Source organism: Fundulus heteroclitus, unplaced genomic scaffold (genome assembly GCF_011125445.2).
Source record: "Fundulus heteroclitus isolate FHET01 unplaced genomic scaffold, MU-UCD_Fhet_4.1 scaffold_38, whole genome shotgun sequence".
Classification (NCBI taxonomy): Eukaryota; Metazoa; Chordata; class Actinopteri; order Cyprinodontiformes; family Fundulidae; genus Fundulus; species Fundulus heteroclitus.
Genome location: NW_023396792.1, coordinates 2867838 through 2892456, shown reverse-complemented (window position 1 = coordinate 2892456; position 24619 = coordinate 2867838). Strand labels below are relative to the sequence as shown.

Below are 24619 nucleotides of genomic sequence, written 5' to 3'. Positions count from 1 at the left end.
AAATTACAAAAAAACTGTGAGGAGACCCAAAAGGGGCGAGTAGGTGAGAGTCAGCCATCGCATCTGGATAAAGAGGAATGCTTCAAACATGGAAAACATAGAAACTAAGAAAGTAGAGTGTGGACATGCATTTGTGATTTTAGAGTCTTCTTAATATTTTACAGCATATAAATAAAAAAAAATTACTAAAAATAAATTGTTCAAAACTGTAAGCTTTTGCTTTGACTCTGTAAACCGCTGGGAATATTCACCACAATGTCACCATTTGGTTTATCCACAATAATGTTGAGTTTTTTATGTATAATCAGAAGTCTGCATGTTGTAATTATGACTCGTAAAAATAAAACCAGAACATAACATTAAATCTAGGAAAAGGAATTGCTGACATTTCTCACTAACTGTGAAAATCCAACATGGCACTTATACTGGTGAAGGCTTCAGTGATACACTGTTTATTTCTGCTTCTGCTTCACAGCTCTTGTTAGTGAACGTGGTTTTCATGTTTTGAATACAGAGAAATGCTTCGTTATTGGGACTTCTGAACGCTGTAACTTAATCAAACTAAGTAAAGGTTATATGTACAGGTTGGGGGGGTTTCCCGCCGCATACTCATGCTTATCCTTAAACTGTGAAAATAAATCAATAATATGCACTTTAATTGAAAAAAAAAAAAAAAAAACTGTCTCTAAAATTGACACTTGGCCATGTGACTCTGGACGAGTCTGGAATCTGAAATGGAAAATGTGCAGGAACCCTGAAGGTAAGACTGACGTGGGCTGAGAGTCTCCAGGGGAGGGACAGCTGTTTTAACCTGTGACCTTTGCAGATTTTTTCAGTATGCACATAAGCAGCGCAGCATTTTAAAACTCCCACAGAGCAGAGTGAGGAACAGGCCGTGGCCTTTGGTTCCTAAATCAAAACATCGGTGAGGTGTAGCTGCAGCTTTCACCACAACAATGTCCTCCCAGCTTGCTTGTTGCTATAGTTATAGACACAACTCCAGCAAACTGTGCTTTAGTCGGATACCAGGACTGGGACCCGGCCCCCTGTCCATCACTATATGGTTCATCTGGTTTAAATGCAGCTGGCTAGTGAAACTTTCCATTATAAGCCTTGTTTCTTCTTCCTTTTCGCTCTCATAGGGCTTCCAGAAGTCAAAATTAGTCAATTTAGTGAGTCCCGCCTGGCTTACTTTGGTAAACCATGTAACAATTACACCCTAAGAAAAAGCGTCTTTTCTTTTCTAAACATATTCATAAAGATGATTACGCCACAGCGGTTTCTGCTTTAATGGGGAGATTAGGAATGATATGTTCCTCTGGCCTCGCAGCTCGTTGGAAGGAATGATATTCAGAGAAATTTCTTTTCTTCCTTTTGTTAATCACAGAAGATTGAAACCTTTGACAGGATTCAACACTGACTCAACCTAAAAAGGGCGAGAAGTAAAGTACGGTCAGGGCAGAAGTGTGCCAAAGTATATTTATTCTGAGTTGTAAAGGGTCATGGACTGTGGAGTGATGAGCAAATATGAGGAATAGCCTGGCATCTTTACTAAAGCTGTCCTTTTGGGTGGGGAAGTAGAGACATGCGTCATCCTGACACCCTGCCATCTATTCATTATCCTGCTCTCACATGTTTGTAGCCATTATTATCCTTTATATATATATATATATATATATATATATATATATATATATATATATATATATAAACCTGCTTGCAAACTTCTGTGAGATCGATGACAGATGTTTACTTCACGGCATAATCTGCCCACTAGTGCTAAAAACCTTTATATACGGTAACTGTGTGTGGCTTCCTATTACGCCGTGCTTTAGAAGAGGTTGGACGAAATAAACAGCATTGCCGTTGACCTTTTATCAAAGATTTAAAGATCTGATACTGGAAGTAGCAGTAAAAGCTGAAATGAAAGTCTTGTTCAGGAGCTTTAGGTTGTTTTTGCTGCGGTCGTAATCCTCAGGTGCTTTCATATTTTTTATAGTTGTTGAAGGAAGTTCCCTTGCTTTGAAAGGAACTGCACTTTGCTGCTCAAAGCACTGGGCTTGTCAGGTCTTTCTTTGTGTAGCTCGTCGGTCTCTGCAGGTGTTTTCCAGCTTTTAGCCAAACCGACTCTGAAGGAGCCGTGTAAGGATTGGTTTAGACGATTTAAGGGGATCTTCCGGCTTTGCTTGAAGTGGGGTTCTGTGAGATACCTGTAAGTAGACAGTGATTTAGGGTTCTGTGAGAATCGCACGAGAAGTTGGAGAAGACAGGAGGGGATTTGTTCCAGGAAAGCTAGGCTAAACAAAGCTGAACTCTGGGTAATTTCCTTGGTTTCCCCCGGCTCTTTTATGCTTCTTTAAAATTGTTGTGGCCTCACCACTTTGCTGCCTGAACCAGGTATGGCCTGTTGGGACAATAACTTAATAAAGTCATACCTGCCAGCAGACTAGTGCGTTTGTTTTAATTAAGCATCAACGTCACTCTTTAAAATGTGACCTACAGGAAAATGCGGTAGCTTGAGTCGAACATCATGTTGCAAGCCTAGAAAAATGCACACACAAAGAAGTCTACTGGCTCCTTCATGAATGTATCCTTCCTCATGCACTTCCAGAAAGCTGTGCGAGAAAATTAAATCCCAATTGCCTCCCTTTAAACAGATCAGACTAACATGCAGCACCTGCTGAGATGAACAACCATGGTGGATGATGGCGGTCAGTGAACAAACTGATTTGCTCATATTAACTAAGCACAGAGTTTCTTGTTATTTTCCCATTAAGTGCTGTTTGCATTCATTGAGTTCAGGTTCTCGTCACAATATCGTTGCATCTTTTCGAAATGCCGTTTCATACCAGCTTGTTGGGAGGAAGCTCTCCTCTCCCGAGGAGCTCCTGTCAGATCAGATGTCTGACGCTGGTCCAGTTCTTGTTTGGTTTTTTTGGCCAGACTTTTCCCTGCCTCATGCTGTTTTCATGCTCAGCAGCACTGTCGCCATAGTCGCCAAGTTTGCATGTCAGGGAACGTGGGAAGCGTCTTCTCGAATGCCTGTCCCCCCCAGATTCTGCGCGACGGAGACGCTGTTTAGTTTCATTGCTTCCCAGATGCTGACCCTGAGCTGACGTCATTGCTCAGGCTCTGTGTTTAGATGTTTTGCTTTCATCTCTTGGGTCTTCCTTTAGCGTTGCCCTCTGCGATAGTTTAAATCAGTGGGTACCAAAGTTTTCAGCTCCTGTACCTCAAGATAACGTTGGAAGAAACTTGTGAGTAAACGCGTATCGCCACCCAGTCAATTAAACAGGGGTATAATGGAAATACTAACAGCATCAACAGTTAATATATTATTATATCAAGACTATTGTTTGTTTTTGTTTTTTTACATTTATAGCATACATTTTCTTTACCATTATCCTTTATAGATATGTAGTTTAATTCCTGCAGAGAATCCCAAGACACTACACTTGTTGATCCCTGACCCTAACTTTGAGAACCATTGATTTAAATAGCTCAGATTACAGTATTTGTAAACTTTTAACTCAAGCATAAATATTGCAGCGGTGTCAAGTAACAAAGTACAAATACTTCATTACCTTACTTAAAGGTATGGTGGACGATCTTCTTTCAGCATCTAGTTCTGGGGGGATCATCTTATCTATTGGCTGTGCCACACGTCAGTCATTGTGATGTGCTATCATTGTTAAATAAACAAAAAGCTATCCTCAGACTGAAGGCTGAGTTATACTTGCGCATTGAGCTGTGATGCAGGTCTGTGCATGCAATCCCATAGAAGCGCTGTAGACGTTTATACTTGACAAGGAGGTAGGTGCAGTACTAAACAAAACCAGTGGAAAGTAAAAAGAGAAGAAACAGTTGACGCCAAACTTCCAAAATGGCCTCGCGCAGTATCATAAACAATCATGAAGAATAGTTGGTGTTTCTAAAAAGAAATAAACGGAGGGTTAGACACGTAGTTGCATACAGAAAGACGTGAAGATGGTGAACACAGCCTAACCAAAGTGTTTTAAAAAAAACACTCTGCTTTACTAAATAAAAGCTGATTGGTTTACATACTGTTGGTTATTTTAGACTTTATTTACGCTGCAAGTGATAGAAACAGAAGTTAAAATCCTAGTTTGTACCCACAAACTTGGCCAACAAACTCACCCTTTGAATATATGTCAGTAATAATGTGTGTATTCTGTTTTTAATCACAGAATAAACATTAACAACATGGCATTTAACAAAGTTGTGCCGCTTGAAACCTTTGTGCCAATTGATAGTGCAGGCGAACATGTTCCGCAGGGGTTCCTTTGAATTCTCCCATTTTGAAAGAAACTTGTGCTTGCTCCACTCCAAGTTACAAAGGGTTGGAGATGCATGACCTTGCAGTACATGTGGCCCGTGCATAGGGCCAGGGACAGCACTATTCTGTCACTTTTGGTGCACACATACTTGTGCCCTGTTCAATGCATCGACTAAAAACCTAGCTTTAATTTGATTGTGGTTGAAGGCGGTATTGCACCAAGTTGGTGTTTGCCGACCACCCTAAAAAAAAAGAAGAAAATGAAGAAGAACGCAGCTCTTTGTAGCTTAGCATGAAGATGCCTGTATCAGAGAGTATACAGAACTTGAGTGAAATGTGCAACCAGGGAGGAGGTTTGTTTCCAAGAAGAGCAGACTCTAGTGCATCCCAGGCCGCATCTAGAGGAATTTTTTTGATGGTTGGAGGCAAAGTTTAATTTGACTTTGTTGCCATTAGCTTTGAAATTGAGCAAAGTACATATTAGGAAATTATCAATCAGGGTTACTTTTTTTTATTAATCACTTGGATTAATCATTCATTTTGACAGCACTATCTGCTGTATACAGACAGCCATAAGAGGGTAATTGTTACTAAGCCTGCCCTGGATACACAAAAACCATAGTCCAGATTTATCTTAGATCCGTTACCCTCACAGATTCCTGCAGCTTGGATGTACACTTACATTCCAATAAAGGTTACTGATAGCATGTCTCTGAAGTTTGTCTTTTTTTGCACCGCTAAAATACTTAAAGGCAACCAGTCATCAGCTCTTCTGCTCACCATGAAACACGTTAATGCAGACTATTGCACTTACATGGTTTTTAAATATACTTGCATTGTACTAAAATACGTTCCTTTTCAATAGGCATTTATGCAGGTGAAACGGGTACCCCAAAATTTTCAACATCCTAATATAACATTATAGTCATATTGGCCTATTTTTGGGGTGATAGTGTACCATAGGCCCCTATGGTGCAGGCACTCTAACCTTTTGTCCTCAATGGCATTTTTTTGTTTGTTTTACTTTTAGACTTTAAGTAGCTTTGAAACTGGTACCTAAATACTTTTACCTGAGTGAAAAGGTTTGACTTGATACCTCAACTTCTACAGAAACGTTTTTAAACCCTAGTATCTATTTCTATCTGAGTAATATCTGTTTTTTTTTCTTTATCTAAAGAGTGACATGACTGTATTTGTTGCTGATCAACCCTTAACAGGCTGATATCTCTTCTAACATTTAAATGTGTTCAACTTGAGGCTTGAGGAGAACATATTGAGAAGCTCATACACAACTATTGCTAAACAAGAACACTTGACTGTTAGCATTCTTGTAGACAGACTTTTTATCCGTGGACCAATTTGTCAACCTACTTTGTCAAACTGCCCTCCACTTTGTCCTCACAATGGACGGTGACGTACTCCCTAACCTTTGTGAATGTGGAAATGCGCAACTTTTGTAATTACTCTGTTAGTTGTATTGCAGCTTATTTACTTAGCGGTTGGGTTGATATCAGACAAATGAAAGATTTAGTTGTGTTTGAGTTCTAGTTCTTGAGCATTTTAGGGTTTCTTGTAACACGCTGCCTTTTGTAAAAGTGCCTGAAGTTAAAGGGCTGGATTGTTTTTAGGTCAAACATTCATTCTCACCAAAGGCTTGTACAGAATCAAGTGACTGTTTTGTATCAGCAGTTCAAGAATGCTCAAAATTCTTGCAAAACATGTAAATAATGTCGCTGCCTGGAGGCTTGCGACAGCGCAGATATGATGGTCTTCACTTAACGTCTCTGTTCAAGTGTGCACTTGTCTCAGTGACGACACGCACTATGTCTCTGTCTCTCTGCAACGCCGTATAGACGTTCTGAGGCCATAAGTCAGTCATGCTGCGATGGTCTTAATCAGCTCCTGGAGTTCAAAACGAGATGCCAAAACCTGATAGCCTAATTCCTCTGACCTGTACACTCCTTTCTGTCTCCCACCCTTTGTTTTTCTTCTTCTTGTTTTTCATCTTTTCTCCCTCAACCCCGCATTCCTCCTCTTCCCTCGTCACACCGCCAGATGCACTCCCTCCTTCCCCTTCATCCTTCTGCCTATACCTTCCTTCCCTCCCCTCCTCTCTTTTCCTCTGTCCTCCTCCTTGCACATCTGCCTGCAGAAACACTCGGTAAGCCTTGTGCGCGATCATCAATAAGAGAGTCCGACCTCGGTCAAATTGACCCAAGCATATCTGACAAGTCCGAAAAGTACAGCTAGGCTCAATATAGACAGCCCTGACAAATAACACACCCATACCCCCCGCACAAGCACAGACACACACCCACATAACATCTGCTGCAAGACACTTAACACACTCAGCTGACAGAGAGGTATGAGAGTGTCTAGGGGGCTACATTTCTTCTTATATGCATGCTCTATCACTTAATTCTGCAAAGTTTGACAGAGGCCACGTATTCTCCAGACTGTAAGACTGCAATCTTGCACAATGCCAGTCTTAGCTGCATTATAGTCTCGCTTCAAAACATCTCTATCAGCTCTAGATGCCTTCTTGTTATTTTACTCCAGCAATCCTCTGGCTTACTTCCAATACTCACTTTAGGACAGCCCGCTCGGTTCCTCTAATAGCAAAGTGAGATAAATCATCTGTCTTTCTGAGAGAGAGAGCAGTTAATCTAAACACGCGGTCATTAATGTCATCTGAATGTTGGCGCGTAAACTACTGCAAGGTTGAACTCTGGTGGGCTGCGTCATTCGTTTCAGGGGTGGCCAGTAGACGAGGGTTTCTGGCTAAGAATTGAGGGGAAAGTTTAGAATCAGTTGACCAAAAAAAAAATGGATTTTGGTCCTGGGACAGTTGAAAACTTGCTGTTGTTGTTTGTTGTCAACCTTATTTTTTAGCCGACAAGTGATTTGAATCATTAGTTTTCCACCAGACAGCACTTTGCGGGTAGACCCAAAGGACGCATTTTGGTCTGATCTGATCAAAGCACCTTATTCCACATGTTTGCAAACCTAGAGCTTTCTTTACTAATGTCTTTATTCTTCCCACTCTTTCGTAAAAGACTCATCTGCAGGAGCTGTGGACACCTGCAGCTCCTCCAGAGTTTCCAGCGACCACTTGGCTGCATCTCTGATTATCCATGTCCTTCCCCAGCCTTCTGCTTTAGGTGCAAAGTCCTGTGTCGGCAGATTTCTATATGTGCCGCACTTCCTCCATTTTCAGATGACAGGCAGAACATTTTTCCCTTAGATGGTGAAAATGTGATTTTTGTAGCCCAACCCTGCTTTAAACTCCTCCACAGTATTATCAGCGATGTTTTCTAAAGAGCCTCTAAGACTTCTCCTTCAGGCAGACTCTATGTAAGAGGTGACGCCTGAAGAGAATTAGTTTCACTGGATTTTATTTAAGTGCATCATAGGAAGGGGGGCTGTATACAAACCCCAGCTACACGCTACAAATTTGATTAGTAAAAATAAATAAATAAAGCAGATCTCTCTTTTGCTTCATCCATGTGTTGACTTTTCACATAAAATCCCAACTTTGTTGCAACTTTTCCTGTGGATCACATGGGGGGGGGGGAATTATGCAAGGCGAACGATTTCGAATTCTTTAGCTGCATTGTTTCAGAAACCAAGCGGGACACTTTGATAGTGGTGTCATGTCAGCTGAGTTATGTTTTCAAAGACTCGAATGAATGTTTGCCCTTTCACCCAACTAGTTTTCTGTTTCAGAGAAATTGGAAAAGAAACTGCTGACACCTCAGCTGACTGTTAAATCAGTGACAAGTCATCGTGTCTAGTTCAGCTTTCTGTTTATTTCTAGCGAGTCACCAAAGCTAATTTAGAGAGTTGAACCTTTCTATATTGACAAAGAAAGGAGTTATGATAACTTCATATATATATATATATATATATGTGTGTGTGTATATATATATATATATATATATATATATATATATATATATATATATATATATATATATATAATATATTAAAAATCAAACAATGTCGTAATTTTGATTTAACGCTATATCCGCCCGGCCCTGAGCACAATTATCAAAAACCTCAACAATTCACCCTCTATCCACACCACTAACAGACACAGACAGGACACTCTTGAATTTAAAAAGGGTATAGCTAAATGGGACAAGGTTGAAAAGGAACGTTGCCTTAATTGAAGAACTGAAACCGGCAGGTAGCTGATGACTCAATGTGTCCGAGTCTGACCAACTCGTCGGGTAAAAAAAAGGACATTTCTAAACTTGGCGTCTCATCAAATCCGTTATGTCATCACATAAATGGTTGTATACTTTATGAAGCCTTAAAGGTTTTATATCTGTTGTGCCATAGGACGTCCTGCAGGTCAAATGTTATTCCCAGAAGACTCAATGGGGCTCACTGATAATGAGATGACTAAGGTGATAAAAATAGTCAGCCGTATGTTCACCACCTCGAAAAAGCACGTTGCCAAACCTACGAGGAAACGATAAGGAATAAAACCACAGGTACAATGAATCATAACGAACATTGTGGTTACATGATTGAGAGCTATCATGTTTGCTCTTCAAGTGGTTCAGACGACTGATTTAGATTTTTTTTTCACCCTTTAATTATGAGTATAGTTTCTTTGTAAGGTTCTGTCACTAGCCAGCTAGATGTCAAAGGCTTTACCTTTTAAACACCTTGAAAGCGGACTGTAACCTGAGCCATCTTGTTTTCAGTGAAACTGGTTTCATCTTGTTTATTTAACTTTTAGGAGAAGATCAGCAGGAGGCGAAGCCTCTGTTGTGTAACCATCCATCTGTGTGGGTTGTAAGCTTTTCAAGATGGTTAACCAGAATTTTCTATTAAATACTCTTAAAATAAATAGCAGATGAGCTTGTAGTTCGTCCTCAGAAAAGAGTTTTTTGGATGGATTAAGCCTGACATAAATGTGGATAGGAAAGCATATGTAACGCACAGGGAATAACTGTTAGCAAATTAGCGCCTTGAAACTAGGAGGAAGACTCAGATCCAGCGAGGAGGTGTGTGTTTTCTGCTGCGTGGGCATTAGCTGTAAGCTCAGCTCCCTCCTGCCGTCTGGCTCACCGCAGTGGGAGTAGAGATGTTTTGGTTCTGTCTCTTGCAATTACATCGATTCCCCCCCCCTCGCCGGGTTTCATTCATCAAATGCAAACTAAGAAGTGATAATAGACTGCGCTGCATTGTGTCAGACTCGGGGGACAGAAATCAGAAGCTAATCTAATAACCGGTGGCTCGAGCCGCGCATGTGGCCCTCCGGCTTCGCCGCGAGATGGACGGATGGTGAAAGTTTGCTCTCTCGTGTGAACACAGCCTCCGTCGAGGTTGTTATTTTTCTTATGCAGATGCGTTTTTATCCCCCGGATCGCTCAGCCTTTCGGGCCATAGGTTTTGCACTGTGCAGCAGTATGGAGCAGCGATAGTGCTTCCAGCCAAGGACTCGATGTTCTTTTGAAGTGGTTGTTTTTTTTTGCGAGCCACAGCTGATTCACTTTGCAGACGGCTCTAATGAAAAACAACAGCTCTGTTTCCTAAAACATCCTGACACAGAGCACATGAGGGGTGGTATGCCGCTCCGATAGGGGTTGTTATCTGTTTAAAGACTTACGACTCGCATTGAGTGATTGATTTTGCTTTAAACTGCACGGCTCGCTTCATTTTAGTTGTTTCTCCTCCTTTTTCAAACTTTTAGCGGACTCCCTTCACCGAAAGGCGTCAAAGCAAATATGCAGCCACTGAGAGATTAAGTTGCCTTCTGACTGCACACATGGTGGGCTCACTTCCATGATAATTTGCATCCTCACACCTTTTGAATTAGACAGTAGATGCTTGGTTTGCTTTTATTGTCCAATGTTCTGACAAGGTGATAAAGCTGTGCTTGAAAAACGTCATTTCCAAAAACTTCATTCAAAGAAATTACCCAACCGAGGAGATAAAACTTTGGAGCAAATACTCATTTTTTACCCTGTTCGCACTTTGACAGTGCACAAATATTTTGTTCCATTGTGTACCCTCATTTGGTTCTCCTTTAACACCCCATTTTCAAATCATTTGCGCAGGTGGCGAACGTTTTCTGGGCTAGAAAAAAAACATCATCCACGCTGCGTCTTGTCAGAAGAACGCAGCAGCACTTAAAAACGTTTAATTTGCAGACGTTTGATTGCAAACAGATGTGTGTTTGACGTTTGTTCTGGGTATTCGTTAATTATCACCCTCGTCTTTGTCTTGCAGAGGCTGGCGGCTGGAGTTAATCAGTTTGCCTACACCTGCATACAGGACCATCCTATATGGACCACACAGCAGTTTTGGGAAGCCACCTTCTACAGTGAAGTCCAGAGTCAGATCCGATCCCTATATCTGAACACCCCTGAAGAAAAGAGAGCCATCACTGCTACCACTAACGTAGGGAAAAAAAAGATCTGTCTTTCTAAATCCACATTAAGGTTGGCATAAATGATCCACAGCAGTTGAAGCTGAAGGCAAAACACTTTTTGTCTGGCGGCAAAATCCAGGATGCGGACCCCCAGTGTGCCGCGGGCAGAGATGAGGAGGAGACGGCCATGGACCTGGCGGCGCAGCAGCTGCGCCTGTGGCCCAACCTGAGCAAGGAGAAGCAACAGGAGCTGGTGAAGAACGAGGAGAACACCGTGTTTAGCCAGGCCATCCACTACGCCAACCTCATGGTCTACCTGCTGGTGCCTCTGGACACCAGCAAGAACAAGCTGCTGCGTAACGCACCCGTCACCGACTGGGAGAGCGGCAGCAACAGCATCGTGACGAACAGGTCAGGATTCCATCGTCTGGATGGATTTAAGGCTTTGATTTCAAACCAATTTTAATGTCCAACAAAGATAACCAGATTAGACGCAAAATGTAATTTTAAAATTATGTTTTTACGTAGTAGGGGAAAAGATATCCAAACCTGCCTGTCCTTGTATGTAAAGGTCTACGGCTGCTTTGGCACTGCCGGGGGAACGGTGAATTTTCCTCTCTACCAGAAAATCCTGAAGAAAAATGTTCGACCATCAAGAGTGTGATGTTAAGCTGAAGTGCTCTGAGGTTGTGCAGCAGAAAAACAAGAAAATCAAGATTTTAAAACTGGCCTAGTCAAATTCTGGATGTGATGCCTGGTTTATATAGCAGGATGACTAGCCTGATCTGTGTCCCAATCTTCTAAAGATGAGAGATATTCCTGCTGTGTGTTTAGTGTTAAGAGTAAACCAATCCGCTCGGAAAGAACGTCGGGACCGCTCCGACCTCAAATCGGGAATATTCGACATGTTGGACATGTCTTGGCCCCGATATCCTAGCGTGTGTGGTGTTCCCCCGTGGACAAACGAGCCTGTTGAATGTGACGTGTAGCCGATCAGAAAGCGAGGTGACTTGTTTATGGACCTGCTTTTTCTCTGTTAAAACTAGTCCACAAACTGTCGGCATTGCTTCTTTCTCATCGCCCATGTTTATTCGCTCTGAACTCACGTTTGATCTCGAGACGTTTTGCGAGATTTTCCGTCTGACGTCTGAATCCTCGTGTGTGTGTGTGTGTGTGTGTTGTGCTTGTCGTGTTGCTGTACACCACACATTGTTGGAGCAAGCCTCTTATATTTATGATTTTATTTTTTTCCCTGTCGTCATGTGTAGTGTCGCTCATCTTTTTAAAATCAACCGATAATTTTAAAATCCTGCACCAGGCATAAATCAGATTGAGAGTCTGCTGCATGAACTTAAACAGGCCGTTTGTGCTCAGCAACCTTCTAATGTGGCTGAATGGGTCAGAATCCCTCCAAAGTGAAGTTAAGCCTCATCCACTGCACTGATGATCGACGGTGACACCAGATTTGGATTGTAAAGAGGCAAATACTTGCATTTTGGTAGCGTCTGACAAAACTGAACCAGGTTAGAACTTGATTTGAGCTTGTTCAGCAGATATAAGGTAGAACAATCAGCCTCCGCCGGAGGAAACCTCAGGTTACGCTTTCAGGATCTGGGAGGATGTGAGCGTCTCTTTAACAAGGCGATGAAGTCTGTGGGTGGACGTGGCGTAACTCACCGTCTACATGATACCTTCTCTTCAGGCCAAGCGGGCCGCTGTACTGCGTTTGTTTCCGACTTAAATCTGCCATGTGGGCTTACGCTGCTCCTGCACAAAACAGAACAGGGCTCGTTTTTTTATCCACCTTCAGAGTTTCCTGTTCAATCTAAATCGGGGTTTTTCCCATTGCTGTGGAGTAACTGAGGAGGGATGTAGCCACAGAAAAGCAACTCATATGTATTTATTAAAACTGGGAACGAAGTGTGAGTTTGTTTCCAGCGATCAGGTATACAGTTTTTGTTCCGGTTTATGGGCAATTTAATTTCAGTTTCAACAAAAGTAACACAATGTTGGCATTTTATTCTGTGTTGTATTTGTTTATGGATGGAACAAAGATTTATTTATGTTGAAAACATTTGAAGTGTTTTTGTCTTCCATTTTCATCCCAGACTTGTTTATTTACTGCATTTTTCAGATCATAAAGTGAACCAAATATTCTTCCCAAGTGTGTAATATCACTCCACCCCTTCATGTACGCAGCTCTCTATCCATCTCTGTCGGGAGGACAGAGGAGTTGGATTATACTCCTCTGTTTCTAACAGGCCAAAATAAACTTTTATATTGAATTAACTTACTTGGTTTATTGTTGCTAGCGCAGGTTGCTCCGAATATCCATTGAGCGGAGCGGCTTCATTGCTAACTAAAGTCATACATACACATTTTAACAGATTTTTTTAGTGCATTGTACCACTTAAAATCGGTCTGTAAGCATATATCATATATATGCTTATATATGCATATGATATATATGCTTATATATGCATAATCATATATAAGGTGGACCGGATTATAAGGCGCACCATCAATTTAAGGATTTTATGTGCGCCTTATAGTCTGAAAAATACGGTATATATTCAGTGTTTTTGTCTTCCATTTTCATCCCAGACTTGTTTATTTATGTCGGGAAACATTTTGATTTCACCATCCTGCATTTTTCCCAAGGAGAAGGTTGCATCAACCTCTCATGTGAAACAATCTCCTGGAACAATACAGTTGGAGCGATTAAATCCAGCCGCTCGGCCTCTTTTGTCAGAGTGCACGTTTAAATGTGGTCCGGCCTTTTATTAATCCGCAGTAATTTCTGCTTGCAGCATCGCTGGCAGCATGGCAGAGAGCTACGACACAGAGAGTGGGTTCGAGGACTCGGAGAACAGCGACACGGCGAACTCTGTGGTCAAGTTTGTCGCCCGCTTCATCGACAAGGTGTGCACAGAGAGTGGAGTCACCCAGGAGCACATCAAGAGCCTGCACAGCATGATCCCAGGTGCCGCATTCACACTCGCTCACTGCCCAGCTTCAGAGTTGAAGCCAACACCCACAGAAATGAACGAGCTCATTAACTCCTGACATGTGAAAGCGGACACATGCAGACGTGTGTGTGTGTGTGTGTGTGTGTGTGTGGTAACTTATCCCTGTGTCTGACCCTCAGGAATCGTAGCAATGCAGATGGAGGCTTTAGAGGCAGTTCACAGGGAGAGCAGGAGGTTGCCCCCTATTCAGAAGGTGAGTGTGCACCTCTACACCGAGCTGTGTGAAGATTTATTTCTGTACAGGGCTTCATACGATCATAAAAAAATAAAAAAAAGAAGCTTAGACTCTACTGAGAATTAAAATGTCAAGCTCAAGAGGATCAACAACAAGTGCAGTTTTGATGTTCCGTCCAAAAGCTGGAAAATCAGATTCAGCCCGGCTGCAGAACCATGGAGCAAATGGAGCGACTGCTCCTAAACTGCCCTAAAAATCTGATCAATCCCTGCAGTCAGACAAATGCATAAAGTCTGTTATTCCTCTCTATACTTCTCTTGACTAGCAAACTATAAATTATTTGTAATAATTACTCAATTTTAGCCCCATCCTATTTTACCGCTGTTTTTAATCTGGAAATGAATGTCGCTTCCTGCCAGTGTGATCTCTTCAGTCAGGCAGCCATGTAAAGGAACTGAGCCTGAATCGGCTTTTTCAAAGCCTTTTACCATTGTTACCTCTTTTTCTCTCACCATAAATCATCAGAAATACAGTGGAAACGTTGCAAGGCATTCCACTATGGAGGTGAAGGCTGCAGCGACGCACACGGATGTCCTGCAGTCTTTCTGCTGTAGGAACAGCATCCCTGAGACTGCTGTCCAACTAAAAGGCTTTTAATGGCTTAATTAAGTCAACATACAGCCATAATAAACAGTTGCACAACATGGCCTTGTTCCACTAATCAGCTGGATCGCATGTGGGTGCTTGGCAGATGGTATCAGAGTTGACGGTAAAATGCTTTAGCTGTAAAGTTTCCAGGTGCTGTGGCCCAAATCATGATGTCACTCCACCGTGCTTGACAAGGACTGATGTCTATGAGGGCTTTTTGCTTTTCTGTTCCCTGTAATTTTAACCAGACGATGTATCAGGACCCAAAAAGATGTCTTTGGGTTTAAAAGGATTTCATTCAAGCAAAGGCTAAATAACCCTGTTTGGAACTGAAAACAACCTCTTCTTGAATCTCCACCAAAAAAAGTCTTATTCTCAAGTATGACATCCCTTAGGGTCCAGTATGTTCTGACATCAGGGTAGACAGGCTAGGATGTGCACTCCTTGGGTGATTTGTTGTCCTGGCAGTTTGTGAAAAAGCTTTTAGTGAGACGGGCAGCAGCAGCAGTCGTTCTCTATGTTCTGAATCTGCATCGTTATCTTCAGAAAGGTTTTTAGTCACGTCAGGACTGTCGTGCCTCCAAGTGCTAAATTTAGTCTGGTTTGTAAAGCACCAGCCTCGTCCAGTTTTATTTTTTTTTTTCCAGTTCACATTGCACTTTATGTTATGACATGTGCATCCAGCTGTCTTCCAGTTCTCTACAAATCACACACAAACAAGCGTCATCCTATTACTGTCTTGGGAGCAGCTTGGAAACCAACATGCACGTTCTGCCCGCTGCTCACGTGTCAACGTGAGACAGAATTTCCATTCTGGACATTAAGGATCATGCCAATACTTGCCAGAAATCAGGCAAAAACAGATTCAAGAGTCTGGATTTGCCTGAATGGTTGTTGCCATAACACTTAGAAGCTGTAATAGGTCGGCGAGCTTGCAGGAGTAATGAGGTGCACCGGGACTTTCTTCTCTGTCCTGTTTCTTTTTCTTTTTCATTTTTTTTTTTTTTTTTTTTTTTTGTTCAAGGACAAATTCAAGAGGCTGTAATTATCTCCAGGCCCGACCTCAGCTCCCTTTGGTCTGCTGTGGCCTTAACAGGAAACCCTCTGATTGAGCTGATGTCCGTGCTCTTTCAGAGTTTTGAATGGTGAACAAGCCTGAACAAGTTTCTGTGGCAGCTCTGCAGGTCAGGAGGTGAAATTGTCAGAACAAACCACTAAAATGTACTGTTCTGTTTTTACAGTGCATCGAAAAAGAGTTAAAATTTCTTTAAATATAGGAGGAAGATAACCTGGGTAAATACAAAAAGGGTATTTATATTATGATTTCATTCATGAAGAGAAAGAAAAAAGGACATGAATATAGTTGGTTGGGAGAGAAGATGATGCAGAAGATGGGGTTAGATTGTGACTCCCTGTCACCAGGGGGGAAAAGCCCTTAAGATTAATAAATCTTAATAAGATGTATTAAGAAAAGAAAGCTGTCCAAATCAACTTGGCTTTGTGTAAAATCAAGAAATCATCTAAACGGAGCCCATCTGACTGCATGAAGTAGGCTAAAACATCTGAAAAATCAACGCATTACCTCCCACTCAAAAGGAAGTTTTGAAATAAAGCGATTGACATGTATCATATAAACACAGTGAGAAAAAATTATCCACAAGTAAAAAAAACACGAAACACTGGTGAGGAGAGCCACAAAACAACCTAGAACAACCTCTGATGGCAAATGGTTGCTGCCAAGGTTGCTGCAACCAGATATTAGGAGACATTCATTGTTATTACATAGAATAAAACTTTTTCCCCTTTATTTGTTATCATCATTTGGAAACTGACCTTTTTTTGTCCCCTTTTGAGGGAATAGGTCTGTGTATACATGAAGGGTGATGATTATTCCTTTGTGAAAACTGTTTAAGCAATCATTCATATAGTTGCTGTGCGATGTGATTGCCGGCACAGGAACAGAATCTCAAGAGGTAAAAGGGTTTTCAGTAAAAAAAAAAGAAAAAAAAAAGAAGAAGTGTCATGCATTTCGGTTGCATTTATGTTGAAATCTTTAAATGTGATGACAGAGGTCTGGGCATAAGCAGCTCTACTTATTCTGCAATGTGTAAAATGCATCATGTCAGTTGTGTCCAGATGTTGAAAACATAATGTGAAAATCAATAGTTCAGGTCAGTGAATGAGATTAACAACCATTTTTCCCTTTAAAAAAAAAAAAAAAAAAAAAAAGCAGATTTTGAGTTCTGCAGAGATCTGAAATGGAAATTGTTCTCCACAGAGGCTTGCAAATAATTTGTTTTTCTTGGATGTTTTTGGATCATTTCAAAAAATGCTGCGTGGTGCTGCGTAGGGATATTTGTTGATTATGTGCACGTAAGGTTAAAACCTCTCCAAGGAGGCCATATGGTGCTCTGATTAGACATTATGATGATAAATTTATTTCCTGAGTCTTGATTTAGTGACGCAAATCTTACTGCTGAGCCCCCTGCTTTTAGTGCTCTCTTGTCAATGAAAAATGCCTCGGCTGAAGCTCGGACGTGCCTGCAAACGGGTGCAGCGCCGAGCGCCTGTTCTTCTGCATAATGTGTCTGGATTTTTTATTTTTTTTTCTCCGATCAGCCGAAGATCCTTCGTCCAGCTCTGCTCCCCGGAGAGGAGGTGGTGTCAGAAGGACTGCGGGTGCTGCTGGACCCTGACGGCAGGGAGGAGGCCACGGGGGGCCTCCTCGGGGGCCCTCACATCCTGCCAGCAGAGGGGGCTCTCTTTCTTACCACATACCGCATTATCTTCAAAGGCATTCCCCACGATCCATTAGGTATAAACTGAATCACAGCAGTGCTGATCTCAGACTCAAACTTTAACACGTTTTGTATTTCAATGTAGTTGTTTTTTTGTTAATATCTGCCACAAGGGGGGTTTTCTTTTGACGCCTTTGAATGATTTTAAAAGGTTCTGTCTTTTGGCCGCTGCAGCCGTCATGTCTGTTTAATTCCCGCTGATATCTGTGTCCGTGTGCAGTGGGGGAGCAGGCGGTCATCAGAGCGTTCCCCGTGTCCACGCTGACCAAAGAGAAGAAGATCAGCATCCAGAACCAGCTGCAGCAGAACATGCAGGAAGGCCTGCAGCTCCGCTCCGCCTCGTTTCAGGTAAACACTCAAAAAATGCTCGTCAGGTCGTTGGTACGTCTGGTAGTTCAGGTTTGGTTGCACGGACCGATTCTCAGACCTGTTAAACTCTTCACTTTATTGACTTTATACCACTGCTGTCACATTAAAGCGCCACAGTTATTTGTACCCTGCTGCTAATACTTTAGACAACCCGGTATTGGCCTTTCCTGCAACACTTCACTACGACTGAGCACAGATAGATGGGGATCTTTGGCCATTCCTCTTTGCATAATCTTTCTCTTCTGCTAGAAGAAGGTTTAGTTTGTGTTTGGCTGCAGGTTTTGGAGAATTTTCCAGCTGAACGACCCGAATGAACGAATAACTTTATGGTCAATGTACAGAGAAACAGAGTGAGATAAGGAATACTTCTCCTACAAGGTGCAATAGGTGAAAGTTAGAAAAACCAAAACTTTCTACTGTGTAGAAATGAAAGGAAAATGAATAGCAGGCATACACCCGTTGATCAGTAACAAGTGAAATATGACCAGAGAAATAACCAGTAAAAGCCAAATGGTAAAGTCAGATTGATCGGTCGTGTGACACGAACAAAGGTGGAAACAATGACGTCAAATGAAACCAGTAAAGCAAATACAAATAAGTGAAGCTGAGTAAAAACAAGTAAAATGTGCCCATTTGCATTGCGTTTGTTAAGGAGCTTCACTGCAGATGTTGCTGGCTCAGCGACTGCTAGCGATGTCTCTAACGGAGGCGAGAGAGCATCCAGTGACTCTGTCCATTTTCAGTTTTCTGCTCCAGGCCATCAGATGTTATCAAAAAAACTGGGGTAGTTCAGATACGTAGCTCCTTTGAAAGGGAACAGGGATCCATTAGCTTGAGGTGATTGTTCGTCCTTTGATTTACAGTGTTTGTCGCTGAGAATCTAAATCTTAGTTTCATTTGAGCAACGGCGGAGTTCGATAAACTCCATTTGATTAAGTTTGTGCTTCGGTGACCCCAAGATGTCGCTTCTCCCTTCTTCTTACCTCCCTTTACATTACTGTCCATGGTGGAAGGATAAATAGCTTCCCCCTGCAGCCTTGAACATCACAGATCTTACTTTGACTGTAGCTGTTCTATGGTATCCATTTACAGATATCCATCTACATTGTAGCCATTTAATTGGATGGCATATTCTCTCGGCTTTCCCATTTTTGGAGAGTGATGAAGAGAAACAGACCTTAATAAATTCACTTTAATGGATTTTATAACAAATTAATGTGGTGCTAGATTATTATTTTTTTTATCAAATCCCTCAATGGATTTTTCCACAATGTAGGTTTTTAAAGGTTGGGACTGTGTGTGATTATGCTACTACAATGACAAGTTCATTTTAAAACTTAACATACATTTACCAGCCAATAATTATGGAAGAGGCTGTTTTTATAATTCAATAAGGCTATTTATAAGCGTCAGATAAAAAGCGTCAGATCACAGTAGTGGACAAATAAAGCACTGTCATAGTTTAGAGCAGGCATGTCCAAAGTGCGGCCCGGGGGCCATTTGTGGCACCTGTACTGATTTTGGGTGGTCCCCCAACTGCATTTCAAGAAAGATTTGGTCCACCAGCCCAGGTAGCTGATGCAGATTGAAGATCTTAGTTTTTAATCAGGACAAAATTATTACAGGAAAGTTAAAATCCTACAACTGAAAATGTTAAATACAACACAAAGTATTCATCTGTTTATAAACACACTTTTGACAATTCTCTTTAATTTCATAGTAACATCTATCCAATGACAAATGCAGACTTTGTTGCATTAAAATTGGCAAGTGTTTTCAAACAGACCCAAACACTGTTCTTAGATTGCTAGACCAAAATAGTTTATTATCGTTAAAAAGTTTATTTTTGTTTAAGAGTCAAATTAAAATCAAAATAATAAGCAAACTGGATGACCATCTCTTAATACAACAAATGAGCAAAACGCTTTTTTAAATTTTGCATCTACAATGACTTACACATTCATTTCCTACAAAAAAAAAAAATCTAATTTATTTATTCAAAATGATCATTTTTGGTAGAGCAGGTGAAAAACTGAGAATTGTTTGGGTTTAAAAAAAATTGTGTTCATTTTTTTTGGCCCTCAAGTTCCTTTGACATGACAGTTTTGGCCCATGTACCAAAAAGTTTGGACACCCCTGGTTTAGGGGATCAAAAAATAAATTTATAGGAACCTGAAAAGCCCAAAACGATTGTATATTAGGGGAATTGTAGAGAGCACTTACCTTGTCCTTTCTTCTTCCTCTCTTTAGTTAGCTATCAGCTGCAAGGAGTAGGGTTTAATTGGGACATTTACGGAACAAAACCACTTTTAGAGACTGCAGGCTTCGTTAGACCACGGATGCCGTACTGAGTATGACTGAGTCTTAAAGACATGCAAGTCGCTGAGCTATTTTGATCAATTTGCATTTAGTTACGGAGCAGCCAGGGTGAGGCATGGAGAATAAATTATGATTGTATGGTTGTCTTATTGCCAGTCTACCAGTTTGGACGCTCCTCCATCCTGCCGTCCCCTGCTATGCCAGGTTTCTCCATCCTACAGGACAACAGGCCCCACCGAGCTCAGACCTTCCTCCACGCTGTGGTCCCACTGTTAGCAGCTGTGTTAAGGCTCTAAGAGTCGGCTGACCTTGACCCCACTAAGCTCTGGACTTTTTTCTTTTCTGGGAAACGTTGGAACAATATATCCATCACGTGCAAGCTTTCTCTGAGAATGTACATTAAACTGTGGGGTGGATTCAAAGCCTGCTCGCTCATAGTTTGCATCAATGACTCTTGATGAAAACACATTTTTTTTAGGCATCCTATTGTTTTGCTTTTAACTGCGATTCCCTTCTAGCGCTGTCTGTCAAAAAAAAAAAACGTTCAGAAAGTTTACGGCGGTGGTCATACTTTTAAAGGGGTCCCACTGAGAGGGAAATATCTTTTTAAATCCCCGTGGTCTTGCTGTAACAAGCTTCTCAGAATAAAAGAGAGAAAATATTCTTGTGAAACACGTTTTTCCCTCTATAGTTGTTCTCCTGTTAAATTGTTTACGGTTCATTTCTGTCGTTTAACCGAAGAAACTAAGCCCAGCCCTTCTGCCTGTACGTGTTGTTTCTGCACCTGCGTTGTCATCCCTGCGGCTTACACCTGGATTAAAGTGATTTTTCTGATTAAAAAAGTTACATTTGCTTTGATATTTGAATATGAAAAGTTTAAAGAGTGCTAGAAGTCTTGCTCTGAATACATATAAACCTTGAGATCTGATGTCATAATTTAAACTACACATAAAATGACCATAGCTGCCTCAGTGTTCTATGTTTTTGTGTTCCCTTTTTTTTTTTTTAGTTTAGTCAAGCTATCTTAAATGTTAAAGAAAACAAAGTAAGGAGATCACATTTTGATTGTTCTTCCCCTTTTGTAATTTATTTTGTTACCAACTTTTAATAACCAATCTCTCCTATTATGTTCAACTTGTGCTAAAAACAGAAACTATGCATCTGCACAATGTAAAATAAGATGTAATCATTTTACTTTTTTCATGAAATCAGTGTCTGATACTTTGTTTAAACTTCTGCCTGTGTTTTTAAGTAATATTCTTTTTTTAATATGTGCCTTGCAGTTAATAAAAGTAGCTTTTGATGAAGAGGTCAGCTCAGAGATGGTGGAGATCTTCAGGAAGCACCTGCAGAGAATCCGATATCCACAGTCCGTCTTCAGCTCGTTTGCGTTTGCAGCGGGACAAACGGCTCCACAGTTGATCCTCCCAAAACCAAAAGAGAGAAACACTGGCTTTAGGTTTGCAATGAAGCTTTCCAATGATGCCCTGAGGCCTACATTTTGGTTTTAAATCAATCCTGTGTGTGGTGAAGTCTTACTTTCTGCTTTGTTCTCACTGCAGAACACTGTCAAAAACGATTGTCAAAGGAGCGAAGAGGGCAGGAAAGATCACCATGGGCCGCGGAAGTCAGAGCTCGCTGAAGAAGATCGACAGAGGCAGCCGGACGACCTGGCATGAAGACGATGACATTTCAAGTGAGAGAAAAGACATTCTTACATCACACTGCAAAAACAGAACTAAAAATAAGTAATATTTTCTTAACATGAGTGTATCTGTCCTTGATTTGAGCAGGTAAATACGATGATCTGCCAATAGAGTAAGATTTTTGCACTTAAAATAGGAACAACTCATCTCCATCATCCTATTTTAAGTGCAACATGTCTAATTATCTTATTTTAGGGGTCAGAATACTCATTCCATTGGCAGATAATATTATTTACCTGCTCAAATCTAGGACAAAAACACAAATTTTAAGAAGATTTTACTTGTTTTTAGATCCGTTTTTCCAATGCAGAGTGAGGGGAGGAAAAAAAAGAGACTTGGATGAAGATTTCTTTATATAATTCAGTTTTTGTGTTGGGTTTAGTATCGGATGATGGTGAGCCACCGCCCAGCAGCACGTTGAGAGCGTCTGAGAAGTCCACCATGGAGCAGCTGGTAGAGCAGTCCTTTTTCCGGGACTATCAGCGCCTCGGTCTGGGTGCCATCACGGTCAGCTCGTCTCGCTCCAAATCAGGCGAGCTGTTCAGGATCACAGCCGTAAACCGACTTTACTCCCTCTGCCGCAGGTACGGCCAACCTTAAAAACACCAATGTCACATCATCTAGAGCCGAGTGAATCACACCTGCTGCTTTCTTTTCTTGCTCTCTTCAGCTACCCAGGGCTACTGGTTGTCCCCCAGGCCGTGCAGGACAGCAGTTTACACAAAGTAGCCCGCTGCTACAGGCACAACCGGCTGCCTGTTGTTTGTTGGAAACATCCACGGACCAGGGCTGTGCTCATGCGCTCAGGGGCCTTCCACGGAAAGAGCGTGGTGGGGCTGTTCAAGTCACAGAACACCTCCTCAGCATGTAGGTTTTTATCTAAGAGGCACAAAAAAAAGCATACGCTGCAAAAAGGGAACTAAATGTAAGTAAAATATTCTTGAAATGGGTATATTTTTTCTTTGATTTGAGCAGCTGAATAAGACTATTTGCCAATGGAATGAGTATTTTTACCCCTTAAATAAGATAATTAGATATCCTGCACTTGAAATAAGATGATGGAGATGAATTGTTCTTATTTTAGGTGCAAATATCTCATTCCATTGGCAAATAGTCTTATTTACCTGCTAAAATCAAGGACAAATATACACATTTTCAGGAAGATTTTACTTACTTTGAGGTCCCTTTTTGCAGTGTAAAAACTTTGGCTTTCCTGGTAATGCCTCATTTAGCTTGCTAATGTTTGGTAATGTATTAGCCTAAATTGCTAAGAGATTGGGGGCAAAAACATTACTCTAGTTGGAAAAGCAAACTCAACTATTATGTTTAAAGTGATGGTTATTATCTTTTCTGTTTTTATAATGCAGCACCAGCCTCTTCGTCGGATTCATCCAGTAGTCTTGAACAGGAGAAGTACCTTCAAGCCATCCTTGAATCCATTCCTCTCTACTTTAAAACCAACGGCACCAACACCCTGTCCAACCGCTCCCTCATCGGCATCTCACCAGGTACAATTATATTCAGATCTTTGTGGCAGGAGCCACGCTGCTACTCTTGTCAATTTGTTGTGTTATCCTTTAGATTAAAAAAACGAGGAAAACAGGAAAATAATTATTTCATTCATTACCGCTGCATATTTGGTTTGAATTTGTTTCACATATTTGCTCAAAAAGGTGACATTTCTAAGTTTTATGTTGGGCTATCTTACCAACCTCAAAATTAAAATTCAGCATAGCTGCCTTACATTTAAAAGTTAGGGTTGGCTGCTGTAAATAAGTGTTCATTTACACTTTTAAATCATTTTATCACATCAGATCTTTCCACACAATACTATACAATCTTTAGTGAATGTGTTGCTGCAATATACAAAAGCACAATATGTGGAGGAACACATTTCATTAGCTTGAATCACTACTAATAGTTAGGGCTGATGCTAAGAATATCAATTAGCAAATGAATGGTTTTGAAACTGTAACTGGAAGCTTGGTTAAGTTTGTTTGATGTCATTTCCAGTAGGGCTGTAACAATACATCGATCCAAAGATTATATGATTAACAATCCAATTACATTGATGCAATATGAAAACATCAATCCACACATACCTTTATTTGAAATTCACAAGGCACAACACTATAGTGAACACGTGATCTATTTTTTTAAATATGTAATTAGAAAAATGCTGTTTTTGATTTAAATGCTTGATGCCTGTAAAAGCTTAGAAATATTATGGTTAAACAATAGTGTTTGATGGGCAGATGATATTGCGTCATATCGATCCCAAACTTGTGAATTTAATTTAATGGAAATCCTATCGGAACCAACTTTGTGTTATCGGCAAACATCGTATCGTCATCCAAACAAATCAATATAGCATCTTCTCATGATAAAGCTGGTGATTTGCACCCGTAATTCCCGGATCCAAGGTACGGCTTACACAGCATGAGTGTTTCCGGTTCACGTTTTAAAAGGTTTGTTCAGAAACTTCCTTAAATGTTCTCCTCTGTATTTCTCTTTTAAGAAGGCTCCGGGGAGGCAACAATAAATATGCTTCATTAGTGTGTGCTAAGTAACTCTTAATCACATTCAGTTTGTTTGTGTTTATGTTGCAATTAATTGTGCCAGAATTTTCTGCAAGTATCACAACAAACGACATAAGTAGCACCAATAATACAGATCTAGCCTATATACATGTCTGTCTCGCTGTCATAGCTGGCATCTTCACACAGACTTAAAAAAAAACAACACGATATGCTGATGATAATCTGATGTCTTTTTGTCTTTGGCTGCAAATATTTGACCATGATCTGCTTTTAACGACTGCTAAGAATTTACGGCTCTGTTTATCCCGTAGATCGACTGCAGTGTGAAAATCCAACTTGCTTTTATGTCA

The 24619-nt window shown here is 41.0% G+C and overlaps 1 protein-coding gene across 2 annotated transcripts in view; it reads left to right on the top strand.

Annotated features, from left to right (window-relative positions):
- The window catches only part of sbf2 (SET binding factor 2), a 126923-nt gene that overhangs the window by 81666 nt on the left and 20638 nt on the right, over positions 1-24619 (top strand). For both annotated transcript variants that reach the window (XM_036130721.1, XM_036130720.1), the window contains exons 18-28: positions 10544-10714; positions 10825-11096; positions 13496-13668; positions 13834-13907; positions 17157-17352; positions 17556-17683; positions 21307-21482; positions 21586-21719; positions 22112-22313; positions 22400-22596; positions 23097-23237. In XM_036130721.1, coding sequence (XP_035986614.1) covers positions 10544-10714; positions 10825-11096; positions 13496-13668; positions 13834-13907; positions 17157-17352; positions 17556-17683; positions 21307-21482; positions 21586-21719; positions 22112-22313; positions 22400-22596; positions 23097-23237 — 1864 coding nt within the window. The remainder of the gene's footprint in view (positions 1-10543; positions 10715-10824; positions 11097-13495; positions 13669-13833; positions 13908-17156; positions 17353-17555; positions 17684-21306; positions 21483-21585; positions 21720-22111; positions 22314-22399; positions 22597-23096; positions 23238-24619) is intronic.